Raw genomic sequence first — 16,006 nt, 5'->3', positions numbered from 1 at the left:
GGACACTGTTCAAGTGTCGGCCAGAAACCTCCCATGACCAAAACTGCTCCTTCAGGATAGGTGAGGAAAACACTGTAATTTCTAAATAACTAAACACTGTGTTGTCAAAGTTGATATTTTGGCTTTATATGTGATAATATACTTGCAGGTGTCATTGTATTAACATTTGACCAAAATCAAGTTTTTGACCAGCGGATGTAGAAGTGCATCGTCACGTTTTCATCAACTTACAGGTTATAAGCTATATGTGGACGCTCTGGCCAAAATAACAGGTTATTAAAGACGAAGTGCTACAGGCTTAAGATGCTATGACTCATTACATTTACATTTAATGGTTTAGCAGACGCTTTTATCCAAAGCGGCTTACAAATGAGGAGAGCAATAAGCAATCAAACCATATGCAAGTGCTGCGACTAGTCCCAGTTAATCTAACACAGTACACGAAGCAAGTTTTTTTTTTTTTTTTTTGATACATGGAATGTTAGTATTAATGGGTCAAGTGTTGATGAAAAAGATGCATCTTCAGCAGTTTCTTGAAAATGGCTAAAGACAGCAGCTTGGGTTGAGTAAGGCAGGTCATTCCACCAGCTTGGTAAAGGTAAAGGCCTGTGAAAGTGAGTTTGAGCGTCTTTGGGATGGCACCACAAGGTGCCGTTCACTTGCAAAAGGCAATGAGCTCCTGCAGGACAGTGAGGGCACATAGGTCTGAAGTAGTGAATTTAGGTATAGGGGTGCAGAGCCAGTGGTTGTTCTGTGGGCAAACATCAGTGCCTTCAATTTGATGCATTCAGCAATTGGCAACCAGTGCAACTTTATAAAGAGAGGTGTGACATGAGCTCTTTTCGGCTTGTTAAAGACCACCTTTGCTGCATCATTCTGGATCAGTTGTAGAGGTTTGACAGTGCATGCTGAAAGATCTGCCAAGAGAGCATTACAAATGTCCAGTCTGGATAGAACAAAAGCTTGGAAAAGGAGTTCTGATAGGAAGGACCTGATCTTCCTAATGTAGTATAAGGCAAATCTGCAGGACCGAGCAGTTCTAGTGATGTGGTCTGTGAAGTTTAACTGATGGAATTATCGTTGATTAACTTCGCTGAATGGAGAAGTTGTGATGAAATGTTGGGTTGGCTCAGATCACAAGCAGTTCTGTACTCGCAAGGTTGAGTTGAAGGTGGTGGTCCTTCATCCAGCAAGAAATGTCTTGCCAGAAATAGCCTAGATGCGAGCAGCTACCGTCGGATCATCTGGCTGTAATGAGAGATAAAGTTGTGTCATCAGCGTAGCAGTGATGAAAACTACGTTTCTGAATGACAGATGACATGTAGAAGGAGAAGAGAAGTGGTCCAAGCACTGAGCCCTGAGGCATCCCAGTAGCTAGATGTTGTGACTTAGACACCTCACCCCTCCTCAACACCCTAAAGGACCTACCTGAGAGGTAAGACTTCAACCATTGGAGTGCGGTTCCTGAGATGCCCTTCATCATGAGGGTTAAGAGGGGGATCTGGTGGTTAACTGCGTCAAAAGACTAAATGACAAATTATAGATAATTCACTCTTCTCCGCTCCTCAAATACATAAAACTTTAGACTCTCTCTCTCTATATATATAGTGTTTTTTTTTAGTAAAGAAAATGCTGTACTTTATGTTCCCTTGCATTGCTAACAAGCAGAGACGGTCCAAACTGTGTCCGGCACTTCATACACGATAGAGGCAGGTGGAGTTATGAGGTTTGACTGACAGTTTGAGGATCCAAAGGAGTTACAAGGTTTAGTCACAAGCTCTTTTCAATACTTTTCATTGGTTAAATATTTGCAAAACCCACAGAGAGACGTAAAGGGTGACCAATAGTAATGATTTATGAAAAAAGATAAAAATTACAATATTTGGAGATACAAGCTTCTGCCCGACAGCAACAATATTATAAATTGTATTAATTTATAAACTAATTGTCACAGAGTTTTGGCATTAGAATGAAATAATAATAATAGTGAAAAAAATTTATCATCATTGCCCCCCTGCATGTGCGAACATAGGCACGTGCCTAACGCCTATATGCCTATGCATAAATCCAGCCCTGAGCATTTGGCTATATTTAAATGCAAAAACGCACCCTGTGTGAAGGTCCCTAGTCTCAGCCTCAGACACCCACGGACCGCTGGCTGAACGTCTGATGCATATGGCACACTTAACTGGAAACACTTCAGAATTTTTAAAGTCGTCACCTGATTGGTTGAATTCTACAGGATGTCCGAGAAACATGTGTGTCACATTCTTTAACGGTCTGCCTGGAAACAAAGATGCCGTGAAGCCCAGTGTTGGGTGTAACGCATTACAAGTAACTCGAGTTACATGACCAGATTATTTTTTTCATGTAACTAGTATAGTAAAGTAACGCATTACTTCGTTTTCCCATGTATTGACTGACAGCTCTCCTGTCCCCATGTTGAGAGAAACCAGGAGTAAGTGCAGAGGCGTTAAGTGTAAACTTGATGGTTATTGTAGTTCTAAACGAAATGTGAACATACATTTACCAATCACAATTTTGTTTTCAGTATTCTTTAAAATGAAGAAAATCAGTGAAATGCAAAATCAGAATACTACACAAACCTCCAATAATTATGTTAAACAAAATAAATATCTTTATACATTTAATCTCACTTTATTGACCAATGTACTTGCTGCTGACCTTCGATGATTCAGTTAAACCATAAGCAGAAATTACTAGATTTTTTGTTTTTATTTGTGAAGTGTTAAACTTTCATAACATTACATTTTCATTCTCCTGCATCCTATTTTTTGTTTGAGCTGCGCCCTCTACCCTGGTAATCCAGAGTTCTCACGAGAGCACAAGTTGAATTTGCTCAGCGAGTTTACTCTGGCGTCGCGTAATGAAGCTCATTAAATATGCCCTTGTATCAGAGCTGCACCAATCACATCGGGTTATCTGATATAGACGGGCCAGAGGCGAGCTAAACAGAAGACGACAGCGCTGTGACGTCGAAGTCATTAGTCAAGAGTCTAATCTACCAGTTAGCTCCGCTGGTAGCTAAGCGAATGGGGTTTATTGTTGTGATTGGTTGTAGTGTTATCTAATTGCGTGCAGTGAGATTTTCAAATGCATGCTTGGTGCCGCCCCTCGAGCTGGCCGATTTTCATTAGTCGATGCCAGACCATTAATCTTTTAGATTTAGGTCTGGATTTCCAGGCTATGCGCCCTCTACAGTACACGCGTGAATTTGCATTTCCTTCAGTCTTATTATTTAAATTTTTGTTGTGTAAGGGCCTTTACATTTGACCAAACATTTCAGTAGCACCTCACTGCAGTACACGAGATCCAGGGGGTGGAGTTGGATCCAGATTTAAGGGGTGGAGATTGGTAGGTTTAGGGGTGGGTTTAGGGATCAGGGGGTGGAGATAGATGGATAGGTTTAGGTATGTAAGGTGGGAGGAGTTGGATCTCCTCCCCTTGGATTTCATGTTCTGCAGTGAGGACCATCTCAAACATTTTGCCCAAAAAAGACCAAAAACTTTTTTGTTATATATATATATATATATATATATATATATATATATATATATATATATATATATATATATATAAAAAGAGCCCAGGCCAGGTGAGAAAAAGTAAAGCAAAAGTAAAAATTACTTTTTAAGGGAGTAACTCAATATTGTAAAGCATTGTCAATTACAACTGTGACAATGAGCGCTTATCAGGATCAACTAAGTGCTGGATTTTCAAACGTATATGCGAGTTTTAAAAATAGTTTTTCTTACAGTATGATTTTAATTGTTGGATACGATCTCAAGAAGGTCAAGAGGTTGGACAGAGGTTAGAAGGCAGATATCAACGTTTAATATAGCTACTTTTATAGTTTTATCTTATGTTAGATAATAATTTATCAAGTGTATTTATTAGGTTCATTAAAACATCAGTAAAAGAAAGTCACCAAGGACTGGTTTTGTGGAATATGACCTGGTCTATGTTTGGCTGATTAGCACTGCCTTGTCACTGGTTTATTGTAGTATAAGGAAGTGTTAATAAATAATATTGCAGAAGCAGCCATTTAGAATAATTCAATTTAAGAATTTTAAATATAAAATCTGCTAAAGTGCAAATATAAAGCCATTAAGTATAAACCCAATAGCAGGAAGAGAGTCAGCAGGAACATTCTAATCAAATGCATGTCAGCCTGAGAGAACCTTGATTGCGCTCCAACTGAAGAAGCCAAGATGCTCCTGTCAGCAAGCCCACCATGACACTGCCTCTCTGGGCTGTCCCAGGCAGCCAGATCCACAGGAAGCTAGCTCGCAAACATGGTGGTCCCATCCCATGCTTATAAAACACTGCCCATTTTTCTAGTTGACTGCAAGTAAACACTGCAGGGCACGGTTTTGATAAAGGCAGGAAGGAATATGCACACAGTCCCACAAAAACACACACACACACACACACACACAAGGAGGAAATGGGACAAAGCTTTCCCACCAAGCCAGTGGAGTTGGAGCGTTCTCCAGATGAGGTGTCGTGTTGGAAGGCTGACAGAGCCAGAATTGGCCGAGGTCTCTCCAGCATTTAGCAACCTCTTCCCCAGCGCCGTTCCTGTCTCAAAGCAGATCTGGGGCCCAACCTGTCAGCACAGGACAAATCCAATGAGAAAGCATCTCTCACACACATGTACAGAGACATAATTTAGGGCAGATGTGTAAGACAGGGAGATGAGTTCTGGGATTTAGTTTAGTCTTTTAATTGGACAGCCAGGACTGATGTCATTGCACAAAAATGTATGGATGAGATGAAAAATGAGAAATAAACAGAGCGAACTGTTATTAGAGTTTCATTAGGAAAGTTGCATTGTGCAGAAAGACTCTGGCCGTAAACCATTCACCACTACTGGGACAAAACAGGTGCTCCCATATTTCGTAACTGACATTTAATGGGAAAAACAAATCATTTAATTAGGAAGTAAAGTCAATTAACAGTGGGAATACGTGGGAATATGGACAGTGGACACACCCTGCAATGTAAGAGTAACAGTCAAAAGTCTTACACTCTAGTGTTATTTTCCCATGATCATTCACAAGAGACGCAAAGTATGTTTGTCTTTCAGTGAAGTTAAGACAGATGTTGAACTCCTAGAACAGAAATATGAATTACTCTCAGACGAAAAGGTTTTCATTCAGTGCAAAGACAATTCTCCTGAAACAAAAGGAAAAAAGCCAAATAGAGGCAAAATAATACTTTTTTTGTGCGTTTTCACACTAAATTGAAAATTAAAAAGGGCTCTGTAATGCTTTTGAAGAAAAACTGAAAATATGATAAGGAACAGTGTTTGAATTGACTAGTTCACCCAAAAATGATTTTGAACTTTTTTTCATCATTTACCCACCCTCATGTTGTTCCAAAAGTTTCAGTTGCAGTTTATATTCAAACAATGGAAGTCAATGTTCTTTCAAGATAAAATATCTTCTATGTTCCACAGAAGAAAGAAAGTCATACAGGTTTGGAAGAATTACAATTTTTAGGTGAACTAAACCTATAAAGTTTGAATATGTATAAAATCCTTTAAAAATCCCAGCACACTTATGCCAAGCTTTTGTTCAGTAATTTAGGTATTAGTGAAATTGATATATATATATAGATATATATATTTATCCAGATCTGCTGCGTGAAGACACAAATGCTGAGACGAATGCTGCAAAAGGGAAATAAAGGAACATACAACTGAGTTAAAAAAGATGGCACATTTATTGCTACATAAATGTTATATACATATTGTGTTTTCTGTTACAGAGACAGAAAAAAAAAAAGAAAGAATTCGACTTCTTGCTGCTGGTTTTCTGATGTGCATTGACAATACCTTGAATTTTGACATGGGTACAAATCGTTCATCAACCAACAATGCAGACTCGAGACAGAGATGGAGAGCACATTCTCTGGAACATCGAGCTCGTACAATACCCCATACGTACTAGACTGCGAGCTACAATCCTACTTATGTTCTTAAGATGCTATCGATAATCTTTTTTTATAATAATGGACAGGTTATGGTAAATAACCGTACATTTTTTTTTACTATCTAATATAGTAAAATAAAGTAAGAAACTTTTTACTCAAAACTTTTGATTTCAAAAATCTAGAAAGAGTAATATTTAGAATTCAAGAAATGTTCTTACAATATTATTGTATAAAAGACTAACTATAGTGAAAAATAAGCCAAATGTTTTTTTTTTATCCTTTTCATAGATTTTTTTTTTTGTTATGAGGGAAAGCATCAGGGCATACAGCAAAATCTAACATATCCAACAGAGGAAAAACAGAACACAGAAAAAAAGAAAAGAAAAAGGAAAACAAAACAACAGACAAAGAGATGACTCAAAACCTCGATTCATTTTCAGCCGGCAAAAAATACAAGCTCTTGAATACTGAAATGTATAACAAGGCCACAAAGACTAATGGATTTCACGATCATTTTGTTAAGGAAGGAAACTCTCCACAAAGCAAAGAAAGAGAAGAAAAAAAAAAACACGGAAGGAAAATAATGCTGATATTCTGAAACGTATATCTTTCCTTAAGTTTTTGTTCTTTTGACTTCGTCATGGAGAGAGTGATTCATATGAGAATGTGGCAGTCTAGTTTCAATGGTGTGAACGCATGGAAGACAACAGACAGGCTAGAAAAAGAAATCCAAAGCAAGAAAACAAAACATTTTTGGTCTTAAAGAAAAAAACGCATACATTATAAAACAAAAAGTGGTGAGTGACTGCTGCTCTCTTCAGATTTAAAAAACAAAACGAATAACGGCAGATAAAATCCTGATCCAAACTGGCTTTGTTCATCATTTCCACTGTTTGCTGATTTTGATGCTTCACAGCGTTTGAATTCACAGAGCTTCTCTTTTTCGAACAGACATTGCGCTCACATTCTGCTGATCAAGTATCAAGTACTTCAATGCATGAGGGGAAAGACAAAGCCATTCTAAGTAACTTAGAACATCCTTCTATTTTCACACGACAGAAATACGCTTTACTATGAAGCCTAGAGAGATGCTTTGTATACAATTACAAATAAACATATAACATGTGGTTACTTTGAGTACTTTTTTTTTTCTCTTTTTTTTTTAATTGTTAATGGTTTTAGAAAAACAAAAGAACATAAAACAAAACTTCAATTCAGGCCAGGTGAATTAATGGTCTTCGTTGTAAATCCAACTCTTTTCCAACAGTGCCATGTCTCGCGGTATAACAGAGATTCCTCAGCACAGATGCCCTCGGCATAACCACGGCTGTTCCGCCAAATAATGTAATGTCTGAATACAAATCAACTGTATCGGAAATACGTCTTCCTCTTTACCCATAATAACACTATATGGCAAAGGAATCAAAAGGACGAGACCGCGTCCCTTTTCCCGTTTAAGACACTAAGAAATATGCAGGGAATGCTGGGGTTTTGTAACGTTCTGCTTTCCGTATCTGCACTGCTCACGAATGAGTATAAACATGCCAGCTCGTGTTTGACCTTCGGCCTTTCAGTAAAGCCAGAGTTTGCCGTTCCACCATCGTCCTGGTCAAAAAAACGCACAGGCTCATCCCATCTCGCCTCACCCGTAACTTTCTGTCTGTGACGAGGACTCTGAGCTACACTATCAACATACGTCATAAAGAATTAGGTAGTTTTGGTTTCTCATGCTGTCATTTGCGGAATGAATGTACGATAAATATAAATAATATATTACTTCTTTTTTTTTACCTTTTCTTTTTTAGACACAGGGATCCTTGAGTCTTTGAACGTTCAAACACCATCAGATTCTTTTACAAAGGGCACGGAATTTGATCCGAATATATTAATCTCACGTTTTGAGCCGAGTGGCCCATCCACAGAGCGACAGGAGAGAGAGAGGCTCACGACTCTGATGTGAAGGACAAACTGCAGATCTACTGAAACGCCACCAGATTCTCATAGCCATGTCAGAACTTTTCCCTTTAAACATAGACTTACAGCTCAGTAACATAATAAATAGGAAAAAAAACAAACAAACAAAGAAAAGAAAAGAAAAAAAAATTGCTGTTACAATGCATTCGTCAATTCAGTTTAGGCACAAGGCAACTTCCACGTACAGGGTGGAGGGGGTGTCGACAGTCTCTGATTGTACAGCTGCGGCACACGGCTTGCAGACAGCGATATGTGCTGAGGGGATTTTATGCTTGATTTTGTTTTTTTCTCTGGTGGGCAGAAAGTTGCTTATCGATATGGGATGTCTTCACAGGGAGCTGGGCACTTGCCAGTTTTCTTCTATCTCAGGATTGCTTAACGGTGGAATTTTGCTTCGAGTGGTCTGTCTTTTCAAATTTGTGTCACAAACTGTGAGTCCTGTCCGCCCGTGGAAAGCAAGGTCACCGACTCTGTCTAACACACGCCATCGGGATCCATTTGATCTGAAAAGTGAGGGAAAGTTAAGGACATTGCTTATGACGCACTGTGCTGACACTCAAATCGCATTCTCATGTGTATCGTGTATTAAAAAAACTTAGCTCACCCAAAAATGAAAATTCTATCATCATTTTACTCACCCTCATGTCAATCCAAACCCATGAGACTTTCGTTCATCTTTGAAACACAAATGAAGAGATTTTTAATGAAGCCCTCTGTTAAAAGTCTATTACACCAAAACTTTAATGCAACAAAAAGTTTATAAAGACATCATAAACGTAATCCATATGAATTGAGTAGCTTAATCCAAGTTTTCCGAAGAGACGTGATCGCTTTATATAGTGAACAGATCAACACTCATACATAGTGCACATCAAATATGCTTGAAGTGCCGTTTACTATTTTGGATGTTCAGTGATTACTTTAAAGGAGAACTCCGGTCAATTTTAACATTGAGCTCATTTTTTTGTAAATTTGGAGTGCTGTCAGTACAGAGAACAACGACAAAAATCGGTGTTGCCTACACCGTGTTATCCTCTTTTTAAAATGTGCACCCTGTTGACTTGTTGACAAGTTTTAAACCTGCTTTTAGCCTCTTAACATCCTTGATGTGTCATTACAAGTACCCAGCCATGTGAGTGATTCCTTCAGAGTGAACACGGGTGAATCTGACTGCAGTAGATGTGAAAGATATGAATAAAAATGATGTTTATTCAGCCAGCGCACATACCTGTATTTACATCCTGTTTTCGGTCGAAGTCCACAGTAGTCGATTGTCGAGTTCACGCGCGTGATCATAGGTACTAAACCAATGCGCGTGAACTCGACAATCGACTACTGTGGACTTCGACCGAAAACAGGATGTAAATACAGGTATGTGCGCTGGCTGAATAAACATCATTTTTATTCATATCTTTCACATCTACTGCAGTCAGATTCACCCGCGTTCACTCTGAAGGAATCACTCACATGGGCACTTGTAATGACACATCAAGGATGTTAAGAGGCTAAAAGCAGGTTTAAAACTTGCCCCATTTAAGTCAACAGGGTGCAAATTTTAAAAAGAGGATAACACGGTGTAGGCAACACCGATTTTTGTCGTTGTTCTCTGTATTGACAGCACTCCAAATTTACAAAAAAATGAGCTCAATGTTAAAATTGACCGGAGTTCTCCTTTAACAATGTCTTTATGAACTAATTGAAGTGTCAAAGTTTTGGTGGAATGGACTTTCAACGGAGGGACAGAAATCTCTCAGGTTTCATTAAAAATATCTTTGTGTTTTGAAAATAAACAAAAGTTTAATAGGTTTGGAGTCAATAATGACGGTTTTGGATGAACTATCCCTTTAAGACATCGGGTGCATTCACAATATAAATACTGTTCCAAAAGGAAGGTAGGCAAGGATGCAGCTCACTAGGGTTTGGAACAGAGCTTGTGTCTAAGCAATAGCAAAGAAAAAATCTTGCTCGTGGTGTCGTGTTTTAACCGCCTGCCCGTTTCACATCTCTGTGTGGAGCTGATCGTGCTCACCTGGCTGTTCACAGATGGCCCATGGGGTTGGATGTGTCTGTGAGGCTCGGGTGCACAGGCGGGTGGGCTTGCTGGGGGTCACCTGAAACCCCTGACACCTTCTCCTCCTCCCTCCTCTTAAGGCAGGCTGCTTTGGGGTTTAGGTTCCTCTCTGCACACAGGAGAATTCACATTATCTCACCATTTTTGTTGAGTTTGTAAAGCAATAAGATGTAGCATTTATTGGCTTATATTAAAACCAGCTATTCTGCTGAACTGATTAACATAATTTAGCACTGTTGCCAAGGGCCCAAGTAAAATATTACTGATAAATCCTTGTCTGACAGTGGAGATTACAGTGGAGAATCATTTCCCCTGATAATATTTAAGTAATCATGTCTTGTGTGTTTTCACAAAATGCCAGATTTGGATGATGGATGAGGTGGATATTTACAGTACCAACAATGCACTGTATGAAAAAAACAAAACTTGTCTTCAATCATTTGTCAACAATGAAGCAGCTTTTTATTGTGCGTGTAGCTTGTGAACAACTGTATATCAGTATATATCCACATATAATACTGTCAAAAACAGTACCAAAATATGGGACACTTTTTTTGCTTCTGATAAAAGGCAAGAAATGCTCCTGGATGTTGTGTAGAATTAATTGCATTTGTTTTTTTTTACAGTTAACTTAGATTAATTTCCTAGATGAATCATGATTACGTATTTTAATTGACTGCCAGGCCTTATATAAACATGACATAATTGCATTATGCAGGACGGCGTCTGACCTCTAACTTGCTGTTCGAGGCTGAGAATGACGGCGACGGCCTGGTGAAGAATGAGCAGTTTGGTCTGGGGCTTCTCGCTCTTCAAGTGCAGCTGACACATGCGGCCCAGCTCTTTGAACGCCTCGTTGATGTCCCGGACTCGCAGCCTCTCGCGGGCGTTGTTGGCCATCCTCCGCTCGCGCTCGCGCTCCGCCTTCTGCTCGGGGTTCAGGTCCTCGTCTTCATTTACACTGCTGCAGAACAATTCACAGCTGTCAGACGAGATGGCGGGAACAATGTGGCCTCAACACCTGAACACTGCGTGTGTTGAAAATCTTCAAGTATTAAGGAGTAAAACTTCAGGCATAAAAAGTAAATCTAAGTGGTGTTCTATACTAATATTTAATGACTCTAGCTTATCTGAATATTCACTGTCTCTAAGGTCAATGCTGAAGTGTTGAAGGACACTTTTAGAGGGAGTGCTTTGATGAACGGTTGCCTTGCCTTGGTCGGGTGCTCCCCCGATTCTGTTTCATATCCCTTTTATCACTCTCGTCGTCTGATTTGAGGTCGTCTGAGGATTGGTTATCGTTCATGTCATCCTTTTCTTGATTTTCAACCTTCAGGTCCAGAGAAGGGGCAATGTGAGCGGCCAGAGCGCTAGCGATTCCTGTCACACACACATGCACTTGTTTTAATACTTGTATATAAATCATAGCTGAAGAAGCATACATTCTGAAACGGGTAAATATGACCAATACATGTTAACAAGTGCCAAATGGACATTGAGCTGACAAAAACAAAACAATAAAGTGGTGCAAAAAAGCTTCCCAACCTCTGAACGTCTCTGCCTGGTGGTTGAGCTCCGAGCTGGAGGTGGGCCCAGCGCTGGCCTGCAGGCCGCCGTGGTTGTTGTTCAGGCTGACGGTCTCTTCGCGGTGAACAGAGCCCTGTCAGAACAGATCGCCATAAATACATGAGGCAGAGAACAGAGCAAAACATCAAGAGTCCCTCTGATCATGAAGCCATCTGATCAGTGCCGAGAAAACAAAAGTGATTTACATTAAATCGGGGAAGAGACAGATCTTGGACTTCAAAGCTGAGAGAGTCTCTGTTCCTACTGTAGAGTGTGACCTCCCCTCTGAAGAACTGAGTGGTGTTCACACTACAAAGAATGACCTTCACAGCCCCAAATTTTTGCTCAGAGACACGAGGCACTTCAATCCTGAGTTCTGAATCTGTTCCACCAAAAAACACTCTCATGTTGTTTTCAATTTGGAAGCGTGTGTCTATATACTTTGAGAGGCAGGTTGATTGTAACATAACAGCGGACTGGATGCTGCACCATTTCAGACAAGATTTTATGGGTAGTGGTAGAAGGGAAGCGGCAAACGTCAGGTCATCAACATGAAGCACATACAGCATATGTATATTGTATACTCTATTGTTTTGATCACTGTTTGTATACACAGTGTTTTTAGAGTATGCAATGTTTCTAAAAAAAATAATGAATTCATTTTAACTTTCTTTTTATAAAACAAAAACAATAAAAGTGGCGTTCTGGTGGGATCTGAAGGTCAAGTTTTACACTTGACATGAACTAGCCATTTTCAAATCTATCATTATTTGCTATTATTGTCGGACTACATATTAAATTACTACTTTAACTATTGGCAAGAATTGAGGAAGGCTGCAAAAAAGTAGCCTAAAACAATGTCTACACTACCATTTAAAAGTTTGGGTTTGAAAAGACTTTTTAAAATGTTTTTGAAAGAAGTCTCTTATGCTCACCAAGGCGGCATTTATTTAATCAAATATGCATTAAAAAAGTAATATTGTGAAATTTCAGTTTTCCATTTTAATACAAGTTAAAATGTAATTTATTCTTGTGATGGTAAAGATACATTTTCAGCTAATATTATCTAGGATCCTGTACTGCCTATTATCTATTCAGCTATTTAATTTAGAATTTTTTTTGGGGGGGGATGGATTTTTTTTTATTTTTTTTAATGGACACTCAACGAAATGGCTTATTCACATATGGCAACAAACAATCTGCCCTTTCATGCTGAACATCAAATGACAGTTTGACCAGCATTCGTCACTGGTGGCTTCCAAACACATCTGGATTTGATCAACGTCTTGCCATGCGATTAGCGACGCAGTGAAACCGCTGCACCCCCCTCTAAATCTCTTCCTTCCACCCCTGCCACAGTAGGCAGGAGCACATGTTCGCCCACGATCTAGGATCCACGGGATTGGGAGTCATGGAGAAGGAAGAGAAAGGAGCAGAAATGGGGGGTGGGGGTGGTGGGGGGTCTTTTCCTTCAGGAATGCGTTCCTAAGTCACTGTTGGCCTCTGTTAACCTCCATGCCGCCCAGGCCCGAACCCCTTCCCCCACTCTCTAATCTCAGCGCCACTCTCAACAGGTGTCCAAACAACTCTTTGTCTGTGGCAGAAGAGGGGCGGAGGAGGAGGGGTGCCACCCAAAGAAGGCGGCCATTTTCCTGTCTGGGCTTGATTACCATACAGCTGAGGAGCTCAGACACACACGACTAAAGCGTCAGATTTCCTGAGTTGTTAAGAAAGACGAGGGGAGGAAAAAGAAAAGAGGGGAGACAGAAAGAGAAAAGAGTGCGCCAAAATAAAAGCATGCTGGCTGTGCTGAATCAGGACCTTGTCTGGGTGTGTGTTTGGGTCGAGCCTGGAGCACAGAGCTCTGTTTGTGTGTGTATGAACACATAGTCCACTGACAGCAGTGTGACAGCTCCCGCGCAGACGAGAGGCTCTGTCACTCCGCTGCAATCTCCTCTCTGCCTGAATAAAACGCACCTCTGTTCATCATGACTGAAAACATAAGCTGTGGCGAGCCAAAAATTTGTGAACATCACTTTTGTCACTGTTGCAAACGAGAGCAATGAATTACCGCTTTAAATGCATAGCTCACCCAAAAATTTTACTTCTGTCATCATTTACTCCCCCTCATGTTATTCCAAACCTGTATGACTTTCTACTGTGGAACATGAAAGAAGATATTTTGAAAACCAAACCATTTTCGTGACCATTGACTTCCACTGTGACATTTCTCAAAATATCTTCTGTCATGTTTCACAGAACATCATACAGGTTTGGTCTAAATAAAATTGTCATTGACACACACTGAGTTTGAAACTGCTGCATGATGTGACGCAATCACAGGCAATCAGAGGATATCTGATGTTTAAAAATCCTTTTTATGAATTACCATTGTGTCACAAGACCTTGTCAATGCAAAACTGTTGCATGACATGACACAATTACAGTAAACAAGATGATGTCTGATGTTTAATGCACAGTTGGAGCTGGATTTTGGACCAATGAGATTTCATAGTGGGCGTTGCTCCTTCTTTGCAGAAATCAAACCAACAACTGACAGCATGTCCTAAAGCTTGTTACAATCAGCTTGTTACGACAAACTTTTTTTAAACATGAATTTACATGATAATATAGCTTTTATTGTTTTATGCCACACTAGGTTAGGATCCAGTCTTGAAGTCTGTTTTTTTTTATTTAGATTTTTTAAATGTGTTTCTTTTAGATTGGGGCTATTAAAAATTATTGGCACACATTGGGGCTTGTGTGAAGAGGGGAAGAAACTATAAAAAAAGTTATTTATACGAAATGATTTTTCTAATTGTACATGCTGAAACTTGAGCCATCAATAAACTGTTCAATAAAAGCTTCACTAACATGTGATGCAGTACTGCCTGTTTGAAACATTAAATGAGAGCAGTGGATTGCTCATCAGGAAATGTCAGATCTTCGTGGTCAACTGGCCAAGGCTAAACTTTCCACTGTAGTGGTGGTCATTCACGAAAACAGTTTTGAGTGTTGCTTTACTTTGGACAAAAACAAAGAGGTCAGTGTCAGTTCATTTGAAAGTTGAAAGAAAATCCAAATATTGTTTTGAATGAAGAAAAAAAGGCCATGATTATTTCCTATTATTGGGAAACCATAGGGAAACGCCTCCCTCGCTTGTTCCGTCCATTACAGCTGTGTGCAAATCTTTCTGTAAGAAGTGAATGAATGCCGTGGGATGGTGGGGGAGATACAGAGCGCTTTAGTTTCAGCGGGTCTCACATCACGCAGGTCCCCACAGCCCCAGCGAGCCACGGTGCGGAAATGTCTTCCAGACCGGCACTGATCTACTAGATTCTACTGTGACTGCTTTTCTCATTCAGCCTGAGGAACGCAGCTCGAGGATGGAGAACGAGCTTCGCTCCAGCCATTACGCTTATGGAAAGTATGTGGGTTTAAGTTAAACTGCTCTCGGTGGAAAATGGTTCAGTTTCAACACATGGCCAGGCCTTCATTTTAAACAGGTGGCTTAACTCTGTTTATTAGCCTATTTGGGGAGGCACAATGAAAAAAACACATGCATTCTCTCCCTCTTGCCTGTAATAACTGTAAGAGACTTTGACCTCTAAAGAAATGAGACATTCAGGAAGGATCTGAAACACATAAGCTAGTTTCCTTTGTGACAGTGAAGTTTTCTTTACCATTTGTGCTGTTCGGTTGGTGACCAATCCAGAAGCGGGGAAACTGGAGCCGATGGCTGAAATTGGCCCGTTGTGCGCTTGTCCCAACAGGCTGTGGATGTCGCTAGACAGGGCGGCAGTGGAGCCCACGGCGTGATTCCGCAGGACATGGATCGCATCGTCCAGCCTGTCCAGCCGGTCCTCCATCCGAGACTGGAATGAGCAATGAAGAACAAGAAGAGAGGGAGAGAAAGAGAAAACAACATAAGGTTCAATGAAAACAAACATCAACATAGACTTTGATGACATTCTCTTAAAGCAAAGGAACATTCCAAAACAAAGTAAAAAGGAAAAGAAGTAAGAAATTAAGAGAAAAAGTGAAGGCTAAGACAGTTAAACAACATCTGTTGGAATAAACAAAAAACAAAAAAATCAATGACAGTTTTCCACTAACTAACCGCAATATGGTGATTTTCATGTATTATTATAATCAAAAGATCAATAAAAGATGAAATGGCAAAACAACAAAAGCACAAAACAGAAAAAGCATGGCCGAATCAAAGGAAAGCTGATGACTGAAAGGAAGAGAAGGACAGGAGATGATTGTCTGAAGAGCGGGAATACCTCGCAGACATCCTTTAAGAAGGACATGGCATCCTGCAGATGCTCATGAAGCTGCTGGTGCACACGATTTTTCTACAGTCACACAGGAAGAGGAGAGACACGTACAGTGAGAGATGAGACCGAAAGAGAAGCAAGCAGAGTTTACGAGAGA

General features: G+C 40.0%; 1 protein-coding gene across 7 annotated transcripts in view; it reads right to left on the bottom strand.

Moving 5' to 3' along the window:
- Positions 1-7,099: 7,099 nt before the first annotated feature.
- Positions 7,100-16,006, bottom strand: part of tcf12 (transcription factor 12) — a 116,906-nt gene continuing 107,999 nt past the window's right edge. For 4 of the 7 annotated variants that reach the window (XM_079867232.1, XM_079867233.1, XM_079867235.1 and 1 more), the window contains 6 exons: positions 15,253-15,444; positions 11,549-11,663; positions 11,218-11,383; positions 10,735-10,967; positions 9,962-10,112; positions 7,100-8,435 (listed from right to left, as the gene is read on the bottom strand). In XM_079867232.1, the coding sequence (XP_079723358.1) occupies positions 9,970-10,112; positions 10,735-10,967; positions 11,218-11,383; positions 11,549-11,663; positions 15,253-15,444 (849 nt within the window). In that variant the 3' untranslated portion in view covers positions 7,100-8,435; positions 9,962-9,969. Of the gene's footprint in view, positions 8,436-9,961; positions 10,113-10,734; positions 10,968-11,217; positions 11,384-11,548; positions 11,664-15,252; positions 15,445-15,855; positions 15,928-16,006 lie in introns of all 7 variants that reach the window. The other 3 variants (XM_079867230.1, XM_079867231.1, XM_079867234.1) reach the window with 1 other exon arrangement.

This window comes from Squalius cephalus (assembly GCF_949319135.1).
Source record: "Squalius cephalus genome assembly, chromosome: 3".
In the NCBI taxonomy this organism is placed as follows: Eukaryota; Metazoa; Chordata; class Actinopteri; order Cypriniformes; family Leuciscidae; genus Squalius; species Squalius cephalus.
This window is presented reverse-complemented; position numbering and strand designations above follow the sequence as displayed.